This window comes from Cetorhinus maximus, chromosome 10, assembly GCF_964194155.1.
Source record: "Cetorhinus maximus chromosome 10, sCetMax3.hap1.1, whole genome shotgun sequence".
In the NCBI taxonomy this organism is placed as follows: domain Eukaryota; kingdom Metazoa; phylum Chordata; class Chondrichthyes; order Lamniformes; family Cetorhinidae; genus Cetorhinus; species Cetorhinus maximus.
This window is the reverse complement of record NC_135888.1, coordinates 13,635,509-13,654,347: the sequence shown is the minus strand read 5'-3', so window position 1 is coordinate 13,654,347 and position 18,839 is coordinate 13,635,509. Positions and strand designations below refer to the sequence as shown.

The 18,839-nt window shown below is 39.5% G+C and overlaps 1 protein-coding gene across 2 annotated transcripts in view; it reads right to left on the bottom strand.

The window, feature by feature from the left end:
• ddx31 (DEAD (Asp-Glu-Ala-Asp) box polypeptide 31) overlaps positions 1–18,787 on the bottom strand; it is an 84,585-nt gene extending 65,798 nt beyond the window's left edge. For both annotated transcript variants that reach the window (XM_078549991.1, XM_078549992.1), the window contains exons 1-10: positions 18,298–18,787; positions 14,161–14,435; positions 13,056–13,131; positions 12,479–12,522; positions 11,909–11,979; positions 10,868–10,932; positions 8,507–8,551; positions 7,923–7,964; positions 2,641–2,705; positions 373–492 (exon numbers count right to left, since the gene is read on the bottom strand). In XM_078549991.1, the coding sequence (XP_078406117.1) occupies positions 373–492; positions 2,641–2,705; positions 7,923–7,964; positions 8,507–8,551; positions 10,868–10,932; positions 11,909–11,979; positions 12,479–12,522; positions 13,056–13,131; positions 14,161–14,435; positions 18,298–18,417 (923 nt within the window). In that variant the 5' untranslated portion in view covers positions 18,418–18,787. The remainder of the gene's footprint in view (positions 1–372; positions 493–2,640; positions 2,706–7,922; positions 7,965–8,506; positions 8,552–10,867; positions 10,933–11,908; positions 11,980–12,478; positions 12,523–13,055; positions 13,132–14,160; positions 14,436–18,297) is intronic.
• Between the last annotated feature and the right edge of the window lie 52 nt (positions 18,788–18,839).

Genomic DNA, 18,839 nt, shown 5'->3' with positions numbered 1-18,839 from the left:
TGGTGGTGAGCCACCTTCCTGAACCGCTGCAGTCCATGCTGAAATACTTTTGAAGTGCAGTCACTGTTGTAATCAGCATCACTAAAAACAGATTGAGTGATAAATATTACCGAAGGCACCAGTATAACTCCCCTATGTTTCTTTGCAACAGCGCCAGGAGTCATTTCAGTTCACTTGAGAGAGCACGAGATGTTGTTAATGTCCCATCTGAAAGAGGGCACCATCGACAGTACTGCACTGGAACGTCAGTCTGGATTTTTGTGCTCAAGTCTCTGGAGTGGGATTTGAGCTCATAACCTTCTTACTCAGAGGTGAGAATGCTACTCACTGAGCCATTGCTAACACAGTAACCATAGGTACATGCACACTTACCTGTCAGCTTCATCGACAACAAACCATTGTACACGGGCAAAACAAATATTCTTTGTGTTCTTTATATGATCCACTAATCGCCCTGGAGTTGATATAAGAATATTTATACCTTTACGTAACCTGGAATATGAAAATATGAATCTTACAATTTTGAATTTATATAGCCTCAAACTTCTTGCAGCACTGCACACACAGTGAATTACTTTAAACTGCATTGACAGTTACATAGGCAAAAGCAGCAACTATTTTGTATGGCAAACTCTTACAAAATACAATGAAAATAACCAGTTCATCTTTTTTGAGGGCTATTGAGGGAGGAATATTAAGGAGGATGTGGGGAGAATTATTTGATTTTCTTCAAATAGCACTATAGGATCCTTAATCTCCATCTGGATCTCTGGAACTGGCAGAGTTGGGGTTTAACATTGCATCCGAAGGGTGGCACTTTTAACAATACTGTAGTCTCCAAGTACTGCACAGAATTGCCTTGAACTCAATCTTTTGACTTCAAGAAGTGGGTCCAGTTGGCATTACACCTCCTATAAATAAAAATGCAACAATACTCTTGAGACAGGAATGTGCAACAATTTCATGTTACATGTGTACACCTACACTTCAACATTGTTACAACCAGATGAGAAAGGGTGAACTGGCTCCCCTCTATCCAACTTCCTTAGTTGGTTACAACAAAGGTTTAAGTTTCTTTTTTACAAGGATATGCCTTTTCCAAATCAGAATGTATTTAACTATTTAAGCTGTGAGCGATAAGGAGCCAATCAAAACAGGTTTTCTTGAGTCAAAGAAAGAGCAAATTTATTAACCACTAAATCAGAGAAAAATAATAAAAACATGTTGCCAAGCATTCGGCCTTCATGTAGTCATTAGGGCCCAGACACACACACACACACGCAGGCACACACAGATATCAGAAATAAGGGGGCTAGAGTCCAATTAAAAAAACGTAAAGGAATATACAGTTAAGTGTCCTTGAGGCGTAGGTTTTAAACGTTGCAGCCGAATTAGGTTAGCTGGTTTCTTGGATGCAAACACAGAGGTAGAAGATGTTGCAATTATTACGAGGTCTCACTGATAGGTTTCTGGTAGAGTTAGCTTCTCAAACAGGGCAAAATGTTTATTCCAAAAGAGGGAGGGAGGGAGGGGGAGAGAGAGAGAGAGAGAGAGAGCGAGCGAGATCTCAGCTTGTTTCCTCTGCTGGAGAGTTTCTGGACACCACCTGTGTCACTTGCAATCTCTCTCTCGTGGCTGGTAGCCTTGCCTTGAAATACTTCACTATTGCGTATTTCTAAGATGTTTTGGGTGGGTCTGCCTGTTGCAGCCATTGTTTCATTATCCAGTACTTTGCATTTTTAATGTCTCTTTCGAATGTGGATGGGTATCTGGATCATAGGGAAAGTTTCTCTATTCACGCTCCTCTCAGGGTGATTTGTTGGTTTCTCACCTTCACCTTGGAATGTGGCCTTGCATTTTTAAGCAGGTTTGCTCTGTCGTAGTTTAAATTGCAAAATTTCCAGTCAGTTGAATGTTGAAAAACCATATTTTCAAAACTAAAGGGGCATAGCCTTGTAACAACATATATAACTTATTCTCCCGCGTTTAACTCATTCATAAAGAAGCCATTTACTTCAATAAGCGAGTACTTCTCTACATGGAAAACTTATCTCCAAAATGCCAATAAACCATCGATTTGTTCTTTTTAACTCCGTGGTAGTTTTCTCTAATTACAATAAGTTGCAAATCTTGATACTCTAGTCTCATTCCAGCACACCTCACAAGGTCAACAATTTTGCTCATTGAATGGTGTACTATTGTGAATGCCCAATAAGAATAAGAAATGAGTCTCAACAGAAGAAGTTTGCGACCCCATACCAGCTGTCCCATGGCAGGGCTAAAATACACATAAAGCATTATTAACAGGGGTGAGATCTCATGCATTTCTTATAACTACTCTGTAGTTGTGTCTTTAATTCTAAACATCTCTACTTCTGATATATTTTTAATAACTGCCAATCAAGGACATGAGTAAGATGTGAAAATAGTTAACTAATGAGTTGAAACACACTAGTTAGTATTAGAATCATACAGTAAAGGAGGTGGCCATTTGGCCTGTTGTGCCTGTGCTGATTCTTTGAAAGAGCTATCCAATTAGTCACAATATCTATGAAACAGAATCAGAAAACTGGGCTTTACTCAGCGTGCTCATGTTTGTTTGGTTTTCTCTATTCGCTTCACTGATCAAGCTGGGAGTACCTGGCTTTCTCGGATTTTCGTTTCTCTCCTCCCATCAGCACTCCTGGCACAATCCATGTAAATGGCTATCAAGTAAAAAGAAAACAATGTAACTGCTCAATTAAGAAGCCAGATAAGAGCATGAAATGTACAATCTGTTTTTGTCCACTTCACTGGCACTGGTTTTATCAATAGTGGCGTAGGGTACAATAGTAAAGGACTAATGATAAATTTGTACAGACATTGGTTAATCCATAGTTAGACTAATGTATGCCGAATTAAGGAAAAATCATTAACCTCACAGGGTATACTGTGTAGATTCACTATGAATAGCTAGGGATAGGCAAGTTATGAAAAAAGACTTGAGTTACTAGGAGTATTTCCACCGGAGGAGCAAAGGCTAAGGTGGAGATTTAATAGAAGTTTTTCAAATTATGAAAGGTTTTGATGGAGTGAATAGGGAAAGACCATTTCCTCTATTGGGGAGGCAGAAATGAAGGAGTAACAAATTAAAATTGTCACTGAGCATTTGGAGAGAAGTTAGAAGAAATTTATTTAGTGTGAAGGTTGTTGAGCACAGAATCTTTGCTACAAGGAATGGCTGACTATTGCATCGTTTAAGAGAAAGCTTGATCAATAGTTGAAGTAGAGGAAGATACAAAGTTAATGGGAAAATGGAGGGCAGTGAGATTAGTTTTGGATTGCTTTAGCAAAGAGCTAGCAGAGGCATGACTGGCTGAATGGCCTCTTGTGCTCTAAATTTCTATGGTTCTAGGTTTCTAAATTCTGTTACCTCTCCACACCCCAACAATTATCTCCGCTTTTGAGGGCATTGATTCTTGCTAGTATAGGGATCCAAACACTGCAGAGGCTACTCACCAGTGTCCGTTCCTCACATGAGAACCTAGACAGTGAGTGGTACAGGTGTCACCAGGCGCTACAGCTGATTTCAACACAGAAATCTTCCTTTCAGGATGTTGGGAAATGATGGTGCCTGGCCTTTATTTTCCAGCTTAACTCAAGGTGGAGGGTACTAAAGCAAATTAGCAGGGGGAGAGGAACCAGTAAGTGGCAGAAGGAAGAAATTAGATCAGGGACCAGGGGATAAGATTGATTAGCTGCAGTCAATAATTGCTACATGGGATTTTGAAGTGTTTGCATTAACAGACATGGTTCAAGCAAGGCCAGAAATGCATTCTTATTGGTTACCAAGTATTCAGGAAGGAAAGAGAAAGAAAAGAGGAGGGAGGTGGCAGTACTGATTAAGGATCATGTTAAAGTTCTAAATGGAAAGGATATACCAGAAGGTTCTAGGATTGTACGTAATTGGCTTGAGTTAAGGAATGTGTAAAACTTTTTTTTAAAAAATAGAGCTCCAAACAGAGAGAAAGAAGTAGATGAGCAAATCTGTCATGGTGTGTTTAAAAAAAAAAGCAATAATATCAGAAGACTTAATTACTCAAATATGGACAGGAAGAAACATAGCTTAGAAACATAGAAACTAGGAGTAGGCCAATTGGCCCTTCGAGCCTGCTCCGCCATTCATTATGATCATGGCTGATCATCCAACGCAATAGCCTGCTTCCGCTTTCTCCCCATACCCTTTGATCCCTTTCGTCTCAAGAGCTATATCTAACTCCTTCTTGAAAGCATACAATGTTTTGGTCTCAACTACTTTCTGTGGTAATGAATTCCACAGGCTCACCACTCTCTGGGTGAAGAAATTTCTCCTCATCGCAGTCCTAAATGGTATACGTCATATCCTCAGACTGTGACCCCTGCTTCTGGACTCACCCACCATCGGGAACATCCTTCCTGCATCTACTCTGTCTAGTCCTGTTAGAATTTTATAGGTTTCTATGAGATCCCCCCATATTCTTCTGAACTCCAGCGAATATAATCCTAATCGACTCAATCTCTCCTCATATGTCAGTCCCACCATCCCAGGAATTAGTCGGGTAAACCTTTGCTACACTCCTTCTATAGCAAGTACATCCTTCCTCAGATAAGGAGACCAAAACTGCACACAATATTCCAGGTGTGGTCTCACCTAGGCCCTGTACAATTGCAGCAACACATCTGTTTCTGGGAAATGAAATAGGGCAAATTAAGTCTGTTATAGTAGGATGTAATCCAGTTAACAATGGCCACAATGTAAATAAAAACAGAAAATGCTGGAAAAATTCAGCAGGTCGAACAGCAACTGTGGAGAGAGAAACAGAGTTAACGTTGAGTCTGAGCTCTGAAGAAGGGTCATATGGACTCGAAATGTTAACTCTGTTTCTCTCTCCACAGATGCTGTCAGGCCTACTGAGTTTTTCCAGCATTTTCCGTTTTTATTTCAGATTTCCAGCATCCTCAGTATTTTGCTTTTATCTTATTAGCCACAAGGTAATTGGGTTTAAAGTGATTATGGAAAGAGGCCAGAAAATATTGAAGGTAAAAATGCTCAACTGAGGAACAGCTAAATTTGGGTATTTAAGAAGGGACCAAGCACACGTAAATTGGAAAAGGCATTTTGCACAATAAAGCAGTAATGGAGCAATGGAGTTCATTCAGGGATGACACGGTTCAACTACAAACAAGACATATTCCGTTGAAAGGAAAAAGTTGAACATTCAAAGCTGATATGCCCTGGATTACAAAAGCAATAAAAGTTAAAACAAAACAGAAAAAGGAGGTTTTTAAACAAATGTCAGGAGCAAGATTCAGTTAATAACCAGGAAGACTATGGGAAACCTCAGAGAGAATCGAGAAAAGTTAATACGGGAGTCACAGGGGTTCAGGAGAAAAGATTATCAGGCAACATTAAATTGAACCCCAAAATATTTTATAACATATGGTGTTAGCTAAGGGAAAAGTTGGGGCTTATTAAGGGCCCAAAGTGAAATCTTCACATAGAGATACTAGACATGGCTAAAGTATTAAATGAGTACTTTGCATCTGTCTTCACAAAGCAAGTGGAAGATGTGAAGGTTACACTAAGAGAAAAGGGAAGTTATGGACAGGATAGTAATAGAGAAGATATGCTAAAAATATTAGCATCACAGCCAAGTTGGTAAGTCCCTGGCCAAGGTGGAATGCATCCCAGGTTGCTGAAAGTAGCAGAAGTAGAAATAGAAAAGGCATTGGTCACAATCTTTCGATCCTCATTGAATACAGGAGTGCTGCTGAAGGGTTACTATTGTTATATCACTATTCAAAAAAAGGGGGAGAGGGGTAAACCAGGAAACTATAGGCCAGTCAGCTTTAATATCGATGGTGGGGAAATGATTGGGAACCATTATTGGGGACAACAGTAAGTGTCATTTGGAAAAGGCAAATCATGTCCGACTAACTTTATTGAATTTGATGATGAGGCAGGAGAGAAGATTGATCAAGTAGTGCAGCAGATGCTGTATATATAGACTTTCAGAAGGTATTTGACAAAGTGCCACATGGGTTTATTAAGATGGAAACCAATGGAATTAAGTGAAATGTAAGAGTGTGGATACAAAATTGGTCCAATGACAGAAAATAAGGGGTGAAGGTGGATGGATATTTTTCAGTTGGGAGGCGGTCTGCAATGGTGTTCCTCATAAATGACCTAGACTCAGGCATAGGGAGCAGTGTTATAAAGTTTGCAGATGATGTGAAACTTAGTAAAGTAGCATATAATGATGAGGGTAGTTATGGATTTAAGATGACATAGACAGGATGGTGACAATCGGCAGAAGCATGGCAGATGGAGTTCAATGCAGGAAAGTGTGAAGTGATGCATTTCAAGGGCTATTATGGAAAGGCAGTGCACTATAAATAGCACAATTTGGAAAGTGTAGATGAGCAGAAAGTTCTTGGTGTCCATACACACAAATCCTTAAAAGATGGCACATCAAGTTGACCAGGTGTTTGAAAAAGCATATGGCTTAACTTGGGTTTACAAATAATAGGAATAAACTATAAAAACTGAGATCGTTCTAGGACTTCATAAATCACTGGTTAGGCCTCTGCTGGAGTATTGTAGACAATTCTGGGCACCACACTTCAGGAAAAAAGTGTAGTAAAGGTAGATAGGATGTTTACAGTACGTTACTAAGAATGAGAAGCTTCAGTTGTGGTGAAACGTTCGGATTGCTCTCCTTGTTACAGAGAAAGTTAAGAGGTGACCTAACAGAGGTCTTCAAAATGATGGAAAGTTTTGAAGAGCAGATAGAGAAAAAATATTCCCTCTGGCAAATGGGTCAACAACTAGAGGTCATATATTCAAAATCATTGACAAAAGATCTAGAGGAAAATGAGCAGAATTCTTTTCACCCAAGACAGTTGGGATCCGGAATGCTCTACCTGTAAAGGTGGTGGGGAAGCTAAATTCATAAATAGAAGGGGGTGCTGGGCAGGTACTTGAGGATGAGGAACTTACAGGATTATGGACAAAAAGCAGGGATGTGGGACTAAGCATGGTTGGTCTTTTAAAGAGCCAGCACAGGCACAATGGGCCGAATGGTCTCCTTTTGTGCTGTAAACTTCTATGATGCTAATAATGCCCCAATTACTGCCCTGGTTGAAAACAGCCAAGCTAAATGGCCCATGGATCAAACTTGAAACTTTTCTGGCCTGTCTGGCTAAGTACCACATTGGTTAGTATATTTATCTATTAAACCATCGGGGGACATGCAATTGTTCTGAATGTCACACTGATACCGGACAATGACCAGTAGGGGTCAAGGGTCAAAGCAATAATACCAGAAGAGAGCCAGTATTAAATTATATCTCTCTTTAAATATTAGTGTTTAATACAATTATGATGGCGCCATCCTCCGTGGCTGTTTCTACAAATTATTGTTTCCATAATGCTTTTCATGGGCATTAAGAACAACCTTATTCCATCAACAAATGCATTGCCGATTAAGAAGATAAATTACAACGCGATGATTGTAGAAAGAAAATGCAAATTACGCATGGGCAGATTTTCTGTCTATTAAGTACCTTTGGGGGTGATTCGCCTGTACCACCAACCAATGATACTTCACAGATGGGGCTGAATTCAAAAGCAGTCAGCTTACAGTCTTTAATAAAACTTTAAAAATAAATCTGTGGAGATGGGCTTAGTATGGAGATAGATGGATGGAAATAACTTACAACATGCATCTGAATGACAAATGAGTCCCTTTTCTCAGTCCTTCCCCACCCTGGTAATTTTTTAAAATCTTAACTGCCACATAACTAATTCACGGTATGTCATGTTTTGAAGAAAATTTCCAACAAAGTCAACCTTGAAAGGCATATGCATATATTAGTTCTCATTTCTGTTAAAATTCGCTTACCTTGATCAATTTCTGAATGGTATCAAAGCTTTGCAGGGCCAGCTGACAAGGAGAGTAGATAAAATATTAATGTTTAATTTCTCCAAATTTGCAAATTACATCCTACTTTTCTTTAATGTGTGCATATTTGTTCTTAAATGAGTATTGGATATCAAATGATTTTCCATGTGTTACCCAGTTACAGTATAAGTCGTTCTGAGTTAGCACACCATCCTTCTGGGAGAACACATGGCAGAACACGAACAACTCCTCTTCCTGCTGGCTGTGAAGTCAACTCCTGTGGGTGCAGACTCACAGCTCAAAATTGCCCAGTATTTGACATTAATTGGCAACTTCCCTCAGGCAGATACAAGAAGTGGAATAGTTCACGCTCGTGCATTAGGGTGCTGTTCGGAGGTTAGTATTTGAGTTTACCGCTGGCTAGTGTAAAGCCAACCTTGCCGTACAGTCGATGCACATTCTACCTCATCTGGTAGTGCTTGATGTAGAGCGAAAATAACAAAAATTTAAAAGTATTGCATTCGCAAGTAAATTTAAATACAAACTATTTTTAACTGTTACACTTTTTGTTGCAAATAGCGTACCTCTCTTGTTGGAATGATGACTATGGCATATGGTCCATCGCTGCGCTATGAAACAAAATCAAAGGAGAAAATATTTCATGGATAAAGTTTTATAATTTTCCCATTATAATTTCCCCACAAGTAGTATCTTTTGGTGGTGAATTACGCAAGTTAACTTCCTTCCATACAACCAGCTCCATTATACTCATTAAGTGTTACAAGATACAATACATGATTCATCATCATGTGCTATTTCAGCTCTTTTCACATGAGCTGCCTTCAGAAGCTTCTGAAGATCAGACCAAATAACAGACACTGAGATGCTCACCTGAGCTGGCAGACCAAGCATCCATACCATATTGTGATAGTCACAACTGAGTTGGGCTGGTCATGTGTCAGGCATTCTGGCTACACGCTCACCAAAGCAGATCCGAGAGCTTGAATCTGGGGTGTGCTCTTATAGCAGTCAAAGGAAGTGCTACAAGGACAGAAACTTGCCCAGGATCACAGCACCTAACGCAACCAAATCAAAAACAGTGTGGCCTCCTATGAAGGTAAGCGCATATCAGAGGCAGAGAAAATGCAAGGAGAGGAAATCCCGAGCCACAAACTTGTCCAAAACTCAATCGTCTGCAGTATCCTGTCCTATCTGTAGCAGGACCTTCCAGGTGCAGATCAGCCTTAGCTGTCGCCTACTGGAACCCTACCAAATACTCCAGAAGATGAACTTGATAACCTTTGCCTCAAAGGATGAACAAGGCAAGATTTCAGCTCATCCTGCAGTGGCCAATAAATTTGATAGTGCAGTCCAAAATAAATATTTTAGTTTTACAGAGAACAATCTGGGTTGGGGGGGGGGAATGTATTTTCTACTTAGCATATCTATGTGGGTACACAAAGGAATCTCATGCAGTGTTCCTCTGCTGTGAGTACTGGGGAGCAGGGCTGGAGAGGAAATTTTCAGGCTAGTGATTGGGAAGTGATAATTGTAGTCTGGCTGATCCAAAACATGTCACTTTGGGTCAAACACATAGGTAGGCACCAGATTGGATTGATGTCACATTAGGAGGAGGTCAGGGCAGGAGTGGCCAGAGCACAGAGGTCAGGATAGATATGGAAGCGGAATCGTCTTGGATCTCAGTTTATAACTCAGAGGAGAAGGAGAGGGGAGATTTTGTTGACAATAATAGAGACTTTGAGCATGTCAGGACATAGTCGCTGGGAAGAAAAAAAAAGAGGGAAAGACATTAAAACTAATTTCAAAAGAGAATAAAAATAAACTGTGGACATTTAAAAAACTGCTGCAAGAGGTGTTTTGGGAATTTAGCTGAATCCGAATGGTCAGTGCTGTCATATGGATCAATCACATCAGGGCAGATTCATATCAGTGACAGGATCACACAGACGCTTTTGGGATAGATCGTTTCATTGTCTTTACAGGACTAGAGGTGACAATTTTCAATTAAAGCCCTAAACGGGCACAAAGTTGAGGAGTAGCTGCTTTGCCCCCAGATTTGAGCAGGCACGAGGCTTATGCCATTCGAGACCCTGGCCTCATTAACATGCCTTCAGTGAGCCGAGTATCAGCTGGAGGGCCTCAAACATTTCTTCGCTGATCAACAACTTTATTGTACTTCTTCAGTTCACTGCTCACGATGTGGTTGGTATTCTTCAACATTAGGAATACCAAATGCAGATTGCGCAATCACTTTGCTGAACACCTCAGTTTAGTCTGCAAGCATGACCAAGATTTTGGTCGCTTGCCATTTTAATTCTCCGCCCTCCTTCCACTCTGGCCTTGACCTCTTGTACTGTTCTGATGATGCCTGAGGGACATCACCTTATCTTTCGGTTAGTCACTCTAGAGCCTCAGGACTCAGAGCTCAACAATTTCAGATCATAACCCATTGCTTCTAATTTTTCAGACACTGTTGTGAGTAATGGTTCTTCTTTGACATCTCTTCTTGATCCATCTTTTTTTAAAAACTTATCCTATTAACATCCCCTTTTGCCTTGTCCCTTCATCCGTTTTGTAATTTAAGCACTCCTGCCTTCCCTTTTGTTCTTTCCTCCCCACCCCCTTTCCCAGCACCTATATTTGCTTGAAACCTGCCACACCTGTAACACTTTACAGTTCTGATGGTCTCAGAGCTGAAATGTTGCCCATTTCATTCTCCATAGGTACTGCTTGATCTGCTGAGTATTTTCGGCATAGTATTTTGCCTGTTCTTCATAGGTTTAACTTCCAGAATTTTCCCTGGATTTTAGAAGATACATTCTGTAACCAATTAGAGCCCTATCACACCTCTCACATAAAAATGAAGATGTTGTGCAACAGTTAGCACTCAAAAATTTACTGATCACCAGACAGGTACAACCTACCTGGATTTTCGGTTGAACAGACTGCAAGGACTGGACCAGAGGGACACCATATGCTAATGTTTTGCCTGCATATAAACAACAAAGTGAGATTGGACAAGTGACAATCTGATTCCCCTTTGTAATAATTAATTGCTGTTACACACTAATTAACCAAACCTATAATTATTGATTTAGATTTTTTAGTTGAACCGATGCAGCTCAATCATCTTTTTAAAGGCAAGTTTATTAAGTTTTTTTTAATTAAAAAGAGGTACATATGTGGGTAATCATACTAGAGTTGATTAATTGACATTTTTTGTTAATCTTCTATGATTTGCTAGTACCTCTCAGCAGCAAGAACAAATTGTAGTGATCTGTTGAACTAGGCAACAGGTCACTGAAAAGACTATGGCAATGTCAGATGACATATGTGGGGACCTTCATCCCACTAACAATGCAGGATTTTCTTAATCATGTAGCACAGTGTAAATTATTCAAGATTCTCAAATTGTTATTTATATAAAATTGTGCATCCACATTTTAAAGTCCCTAAGATCAACCAAGAGTAGATACACAATGAACATATGAATAGCCTGCAATGTTATGTTGGTCCTTTCCACTTTTGACTTTCAATAATCCTGCATTATATTTAAACAAATGCACTCCAGATGACATTCAGCATGCTTGCTGTTTACAACACTGTCTTTATTTTTATTCTAGCAACAAAATATCCTGATATTCAATGAAAGACATACATACAACAAAGGGTGTAATTTTATAATAAATTTTAAATAAGCTTGTGAATTCAATGTTAGTTTTGACAACAAATGAAACATTAATAGCATTATTACATGCTAATAAAATCTCAGTAACATAGCTAACAGCAACAGCCAATGAAGGGATAATGCTCAGCTCTTTCAGAGGATTTCTAAAGTCTTATCATTCTTCACAGAGACAATCTTCTTCTTATCTTAGTCTTATTGACCTATTTTCTTACTTCAGCTGTTTGTAGCTATCTTTTGTATACATAAGATAGTTAAACAAAAAATTTACACCAAGTACCTGAGCCAGTCTGTGATTGTACCAGAGCATCCTTCCCATCAAGTAATATTGGAATTGCCTGCTTCTGAATGCTTCAGGGAAAAGAAAACAAGCTGATTATGAAGGATTATTGTTTTTAAAATCAACCTAGGGGAATAAATATTCTTCCTTCAGGTTTAAGTTATAGTTATAATGCTTTTGTATGAAACCAAAATCTTTTGCACTGCAAGCATAAATCTACGCCTCCTTCTATGCAAGTTTATCCAATACCAATCTGTTATCAGATCAGCCATGATCTTATTAAATGGCGGAACAGGCTCGTGGGGCCAAATAGCCTACTCCTTCTGCTTCTTCGTATGTTATTCTTAGGCTAGCATTAGATTTCGCTAAAGGAATACAACTGGATTATTTATTTAAGGTGAGCCTCCAGAAACAAACACAAAGGTTGATTCTGTTGAATTGAAACAGGACGTGAAATCCATGGGTTATATCAATTGAGCATTGATAAGAATCCCCATTACTATAAAACCTTTAAATGGTACATTTTTTTAAACCATGGTTATCAAAGAAACTAAGGGTTCTGGGCCCTACCTGGTCATGTTAGAGAACTTGAGGACATTGTGGAGTGTAGAGACCTGAATAATATGGCAGAAAAAGAACCTTTGATCAAACAGGATGATGCATTTTGCAATGAATCTAAATTAAAATGATCCTCTATCCCGCAGTCCACAAACACCGCACAAACTGATTATGACTCATCACTAAATGCAAGCCTCCTTACACGGTAGCTTTCGTAAATTAGTTGTACCTGAGCTGCTTGTGTGTATTTCTTCAGGCTTATTGACAACAGTTTAAAATCAGTCCACAGGCTAGTTATATTAACAGACCAGTTACTTACTTTCTACTTCAATATATATCAAATCTGATCTAGGATGAGACTGATATTCAGGTAGCCTGTCCATTTCATTTCAATTCATATATTTCCCCCTACTATTTTCTGCTAAAAAAATAGAAATCAAACCTCAAAATTAGAATTACAGTTGTCAGCATATGTCCAGTACCAAATCATTAAGTACCCTCACAGATAACAAACAGTCCAACTTTAGCCCATTACTTCTGAGTTTCGTGGTGAAATAACGAAAGGCAAATAAACCGTCCGTCTACCTACCAGGTGTGGATGGAGATTGAGCTCATTAAAAGAGTTAGTTGTAAAAATCTTTTCCTTCAATGTTTTTATAGTCTGTCTGAGAATAAAAATCAGAACAATGAGAAAATTAGAAAAAAACTTGTAAAGATAAAAATATTCACACAATAATCCTGAAAGGTAAATGATTCCCTAGTAGCTGGCTTTAAATGATGAATCCAATTTACTTTATTGCAAATATACCTTCAGATTGACTAACTACATACTGGAACTATTGTACATTCCCATTTTATTCACTGTATTATCTTCTCTGCCAGGGAGAATTAACAGGGTTAGGAAGAAAACCAAAAGAAAATAGCAAAAATAAGCTCTTCCCTTCTCTTGTGAAGGTGTTTACTCATATTGGAGTGTGTTTCCATGGGTACCAGTAGCCCTCTAGTGCCTGTCTAATGGTCTTTCATCATGTGGACCATATAAACATCTCCTGTTCCCGTAATAGGAGGTAGACAATTCAATATCAGAAATCACAAGCAAGCACAACTTTGTTCTCACAAATCCAATTTCCACCCTTCTCAGTTTCACATGGTCCATCTCTGACTCTTCCCTTTCCTTCCTTGACTTCTCTGTCTCCATTTCTGGCATTAGGCTATCAACTAATATTCATTACAAGCCCACTGGCTCTCACAGCTTTCTTGACTACATTTCTTCACACCCTACACCCTGTAAGGACTCCATTCTACTCTCCCAGTTCCTCTATCTCCTTCGCATCTGTTCTGATGATGCAACCTTCCACAACAGTGCCTCTGAGATGTCCTTTTTTTCCCCACAACTGAGGACCACGCCCCCAACCACCCCGCACTGTGGTTGACAGATCCCTCGTCTGTGTCAGCCACACTCCCCACACTTCTGCTCTCACCCCTTTCCCTCCCTCCCAGAATCACAATAGGGTCCCCTTGTCCTCACTTTCCACCCCACCAGCTTCAGTATTCAATGGGCCATTTTCTGCCATGGATGCTTTGGTATGTTCTATTCTACTTTCCAGCTTAAAAAAGCAAAGATGAGGAGCTGTGACTCTGGAGGGGAAAAATGCATTTCATAAAGAAATCCCTATTTAATGTTCAGCTCCTACCTTGGTATTTTTGGGATCTCAGGGTTGTGTCTAAACAAAGAGGAGGTTTTCACAGGAGCCACTTCCTTCTCCTTTTCTTTATCCACTGGATCTTTCTCGATTTTCCTTCTCTTTGGAGCCAGGCTGGGTAACCGTTCACATGAAGGCAGTTTCTGGGCATTCTTGTATTTTCTTTTTGTAGTAGGAATTGTTTGATTTGGTTGCTTTAAAGAGGGAGGGTAACCTCTAGAGCTGCCCTGTAATCGACGACTCCCTCCATTGGGCTGTGCCTGTTGCTGAAAGCAGTAGCGAAGACATTAAAGCTTTCAGATAAAACACAATGAGAGCAAAGAAAAAGTTTTGTATTTTCACATGCTCAGCAAACCTCACTCCTCTCCTGCAACTCTGTGGACATCATGAACCTTTTTCGATTGACAGGGTTGCTTTATTGCATTATATCAAAAGGACATGACTAGAAGTTAAAAAAAATCAATATTTGTGACAGCAAGAACTGTATCACCTGAACCATTGAAGAATGTGCAACAAATACAAAGTTTATAAGATTGTCATGTTTTGGAACTGGGCCTGTCTTTTTAATTTAGGGTAAAACGGAGGAACGAAGGGGGTTTATCTGACCTCTTCTGAATTCTGCCATTGTTTTACTGGGAAGAAGGTGCAAGATATTCGCACCTGTAGAAAATGGCAAAAGCACCTGTGATGGCTGTGGGTAGACTGTTAGTCTCCAGGTCTCACAGGGAAGTGTTAGGAATGTCAGTTTTTTTTTAAAGGGTTCAGTTTTAAACTATCCATTTAATTGCAAAATTAAATGGATTTGGACAGCTTTACAGGATAATTAGCATTTCTACCTGGATACAAGGCCAATGTGATTCACATTGCCAAGGGATGGGTTTAGGAAGGAAGAGTCAACAGAAAGCAGTCTCTATTGTTCACTATGCAGAAATCAGGTGGAAACTCGCATCCGGATTGAAGAGACCAAGTTTGTGTGGATTTAAATGAGACTGGAAGATTTGCCTAGCTTGGGCTAGAGGGTGGAATCTCCAAGGTAAAACTCACTGTGAAAGTCAGTTTGGAGATTAGAAGTTATCCAGTTGGAAAATGAACAAGGAAACAAGCCATCAGGAGCTGAGAATAGCTTTGGACTGGTTCCTGGAGAATGAAATATCCACTTAAGTGACAGAATAAAGCATAACCATGGAGGAGAATTTTCAGTCATTTTAAAAGTTAAATGGGGGGTCTACTCTGTAGCTTAGAGTATAAGTTGCCCACTGAATAGTGTTTATACAATGTTGGTTTTAGTTTGCTAATTTATCACAGTAAAGTCTTAAAACTTGAAATCTTGTTGTGTGATCCTTCCAGTCAGTCACTGGAAATGTAATTATCTTTTTAAAAGTTATCAGTCTCTACAAAGGACATAACAAATGTCATGATAATGCAGAGGCAGCTTTATATTGTGTATGATTAGTGATACTTGGCCTGGAGAACTCAGTGCAGTTATCAGGGCCATTCTTTAAAAAAAAAATCTTTACCTGAAAGGTCAACCATTTTAATACCATTCCTAACCAAAAGAAAATAATTGTTCTGGTGATACAAGTGACACTGTCAAAGATGCATTTAATGCTCATCCTAGCTGCCCTAAGAAGGTGATGGGCACATTTATTCTCATTCCCTGTTGCTCAGACCCAGAAAAAGGTAGTTGGTTAGTGCACTTAAGAGGGCATTAAAAGTCAATTGCTTTTGGGGATTACAGTCATATACAGACTGGATAGGGGTGGAAGATTCCCTTCCTTGAAGGATGCTGATGGAACATACTGAGTTTTTATGTTAACCTGGCAACTTTCATGTTGTGGTTTCTGGTGGTGGCCCACAATTTACTAGATTTATTGAATTTAATTTCACAATTTGCCATGTTGGGATTTTAACTCTTAAGCTCCTGGGTTCAGTACCATAACCACTACACAACCAAACCAAACTTCACCAAGGCTAATTAAGGGATTGCTTGCCACTCTCTCTCCAAAGACACTATATCTACCAAATTAGTGATTTATACTTTCTTAGTTGGTACAAAATATGCTCTACATGGCTGGTTGTCACTCTTGGGTATGCATTTCAATGTTGCATTATTAGGTCAGACTCCGAATCATGTAAAATGTTAAGCTTGTCCTTCATTATTCCATTTTCCTTTATATAAGTTAAGAAGTTTTTTTCTGATTATTTGACAAACAATAGCTTGTGCCAATATAGTGGTGCAAAGAAATGAAGAGTAAATTATAACAGCGATGATTTAAAAAAAAGGCTGAAGTAAAATAAATATCTAGCTGATAGCTTGTAGGTGGCATTACTCATGGCCAAAAATAAAATAGAATCTTTGTCTCTCAACCCTTACTCCCTGTCTTCCAATACTTAAATGTAGGAATCTACAAAAAGGCTGCATTATATGCTTTTGTGGGCATCTAAGTAGTCCATGCTAAGCAAATAAGATCACAGATTAAACAGCAAAGTATTTATCCCCTGAACAACATCAGTAAAACAGATTATTTGGTGATTTATCCACTACTGTGCGCAAATTGGTTGCCATGTTATCCTACATTACAACAGCTACTGCACTTCCAAAATATTTAATTGGTTGAGAACAATTTTATGACATCCTGAGGTCATGAAAAGTGATACATATATGCAAGTTCTTTCACAACAGCTTCTAATTTACACCAGTGACTTGGATACTGAAACCCAAAAAAACTGGCTGCATTTGCAGATGATTCCACATCTACTCTTTGAGGGACAGTGAGAAGCAAGCACAGCCCAGACACTATAGAAGGAGGGGGGAGGGGGGGAAATGTGCAAATGTGCCAGACAATAGCAGATGAAATTTAATGTAAGGAAAAAAGACCACACGTATATTCCATGAATGGTGGTGAAATTGAAAGAAACTGAGGGGTCTTAGTCAACACAACAAGTCCACACAATGCAGAACTGCAATTGACAATGCCAACATAACATTTAACTACTGAGCCAAAACCGTAGAATACAAGTGAGAGGAAGTACAGTGCTTAGGTCACACCACACCTTGAATAATGAGCTCCAAGGTGGCAGTTGAAATACTAAAGGAGGCATTTAAGCACTGGAGGCAGTGCAGTGAAGAATCACTGGACTGGTTCCTCATGTCAGGGATCTGAGACGCAGAGTTGTGAGGAAAAACTGAAGAAATTTGGGCTATTCAGCTGGGGAAGGAGGCATGATCATATAATGCTATGGAAAAATGTTAATACTAGCTTAAATTATGGAAGTAGAACAATGGGGCTTTGGTTCAAACTAATAAAAGGCAAACTTTAGGAATAATACCAAAACATTCTTCATGAAGCAAGTGATCAATCATTTGGACTGCCAATCCGAAGAGAGTGGCAGAAGAAAAAACCGTAAAATCAATTAAGAAAATAACTAGCTGTAGCAAAACAAAAACAAAAATACCTGAAAAAACTCAGCAGGTCTGGCAGCATCTGTGGAGAGGAGCACAATTAATGCTTCGAGTCCGCGTGACTCTTCAACAGAACTAAGGAAAAATAGAAAAGGGATGAAATATAAGCTGGTTGGGGGGGGGGCAAGAAGAGCTGGTTAGAGGGCCAATCCCACCCATCCCTTAAACCAGCTTATATTTCACCCCTTTTCTATTTTTCCTTAGTTCTGTTGAAGAGTCATGCGGACTCGAAACGTTAACTGTGTTCCTCTCCGCAGATGCTGCCAGACCTGCTGAGTTTTCCCAGGTATTTTTGTTTTTGTTTTGGATTTCCAGCATCCGCAGATTTTTGGTTTTATAGCAACACTGGAGTTTTGGGTATTGTACGTGGTGGAAGGGCCAATCTTCATCCCTAAGTGTGTGTGTGTGTTTGAAAAGGATAAAATGCCAACAAACCGCCCTCTTAAAGCCGAACATCCAAATCACCGCCGGCCCTTTTGCATACAACAAACTCACTTTAAAAAAATTTTTTTTTTTTTTTTAACTAAAAGCCTCTTCACTCCAACTTTGCTCTGCAGGTCACATCAGCTAACTTGACCATCGCTTACTTCGAGCAATGTTAATTCTTAACACCGGCGAAACACGCAAGAAATAACTCTGCACGGTCCACATGAAATGCGCCTTACCCAACTTTCCGCATCTCTCAAAGCCTGGCGCTGATAAATCTTCCTCTTCCCTTTACCGAAAACGGGCGCCTGGGGGTTGCTGGTAATATTTAACATTAAACCATTATCATCAGCAGCCATGCCTACAATTAAATCAAATTTAAAACTGACGCCGACTGTTCACCAACTCCAGGAGCTTTTTTAGCCACACGTGAGGAAGCCGGGCCTCATTCAAACCACCATATGGGCCACCAAGGAACAGGTTAGAAATGACTGGAAACCGAGAGTTTCTAATAACTATATAGAAGATTTGTTAACCATAAAGCAATAAACGTCGTTCTAACAAAAATAGACAAGGGGGGTTCTCTCCTTCCAACTATTTTCAGTAATTTATAACTTTGTTTCCTCACAAATGTTGTTTGTCGGTCTTTCAAGCTGAATTATTTAAGATTCGAACTGGTTAGTGATATCAGGCAATATTGTCGGGCAGCCCGGTTACCAAGCGAAGGTCGCGCGGAAGGGGGAGGGGTGGGTCCTTTTGTCGTTAGGCGGTCGCGATGTTT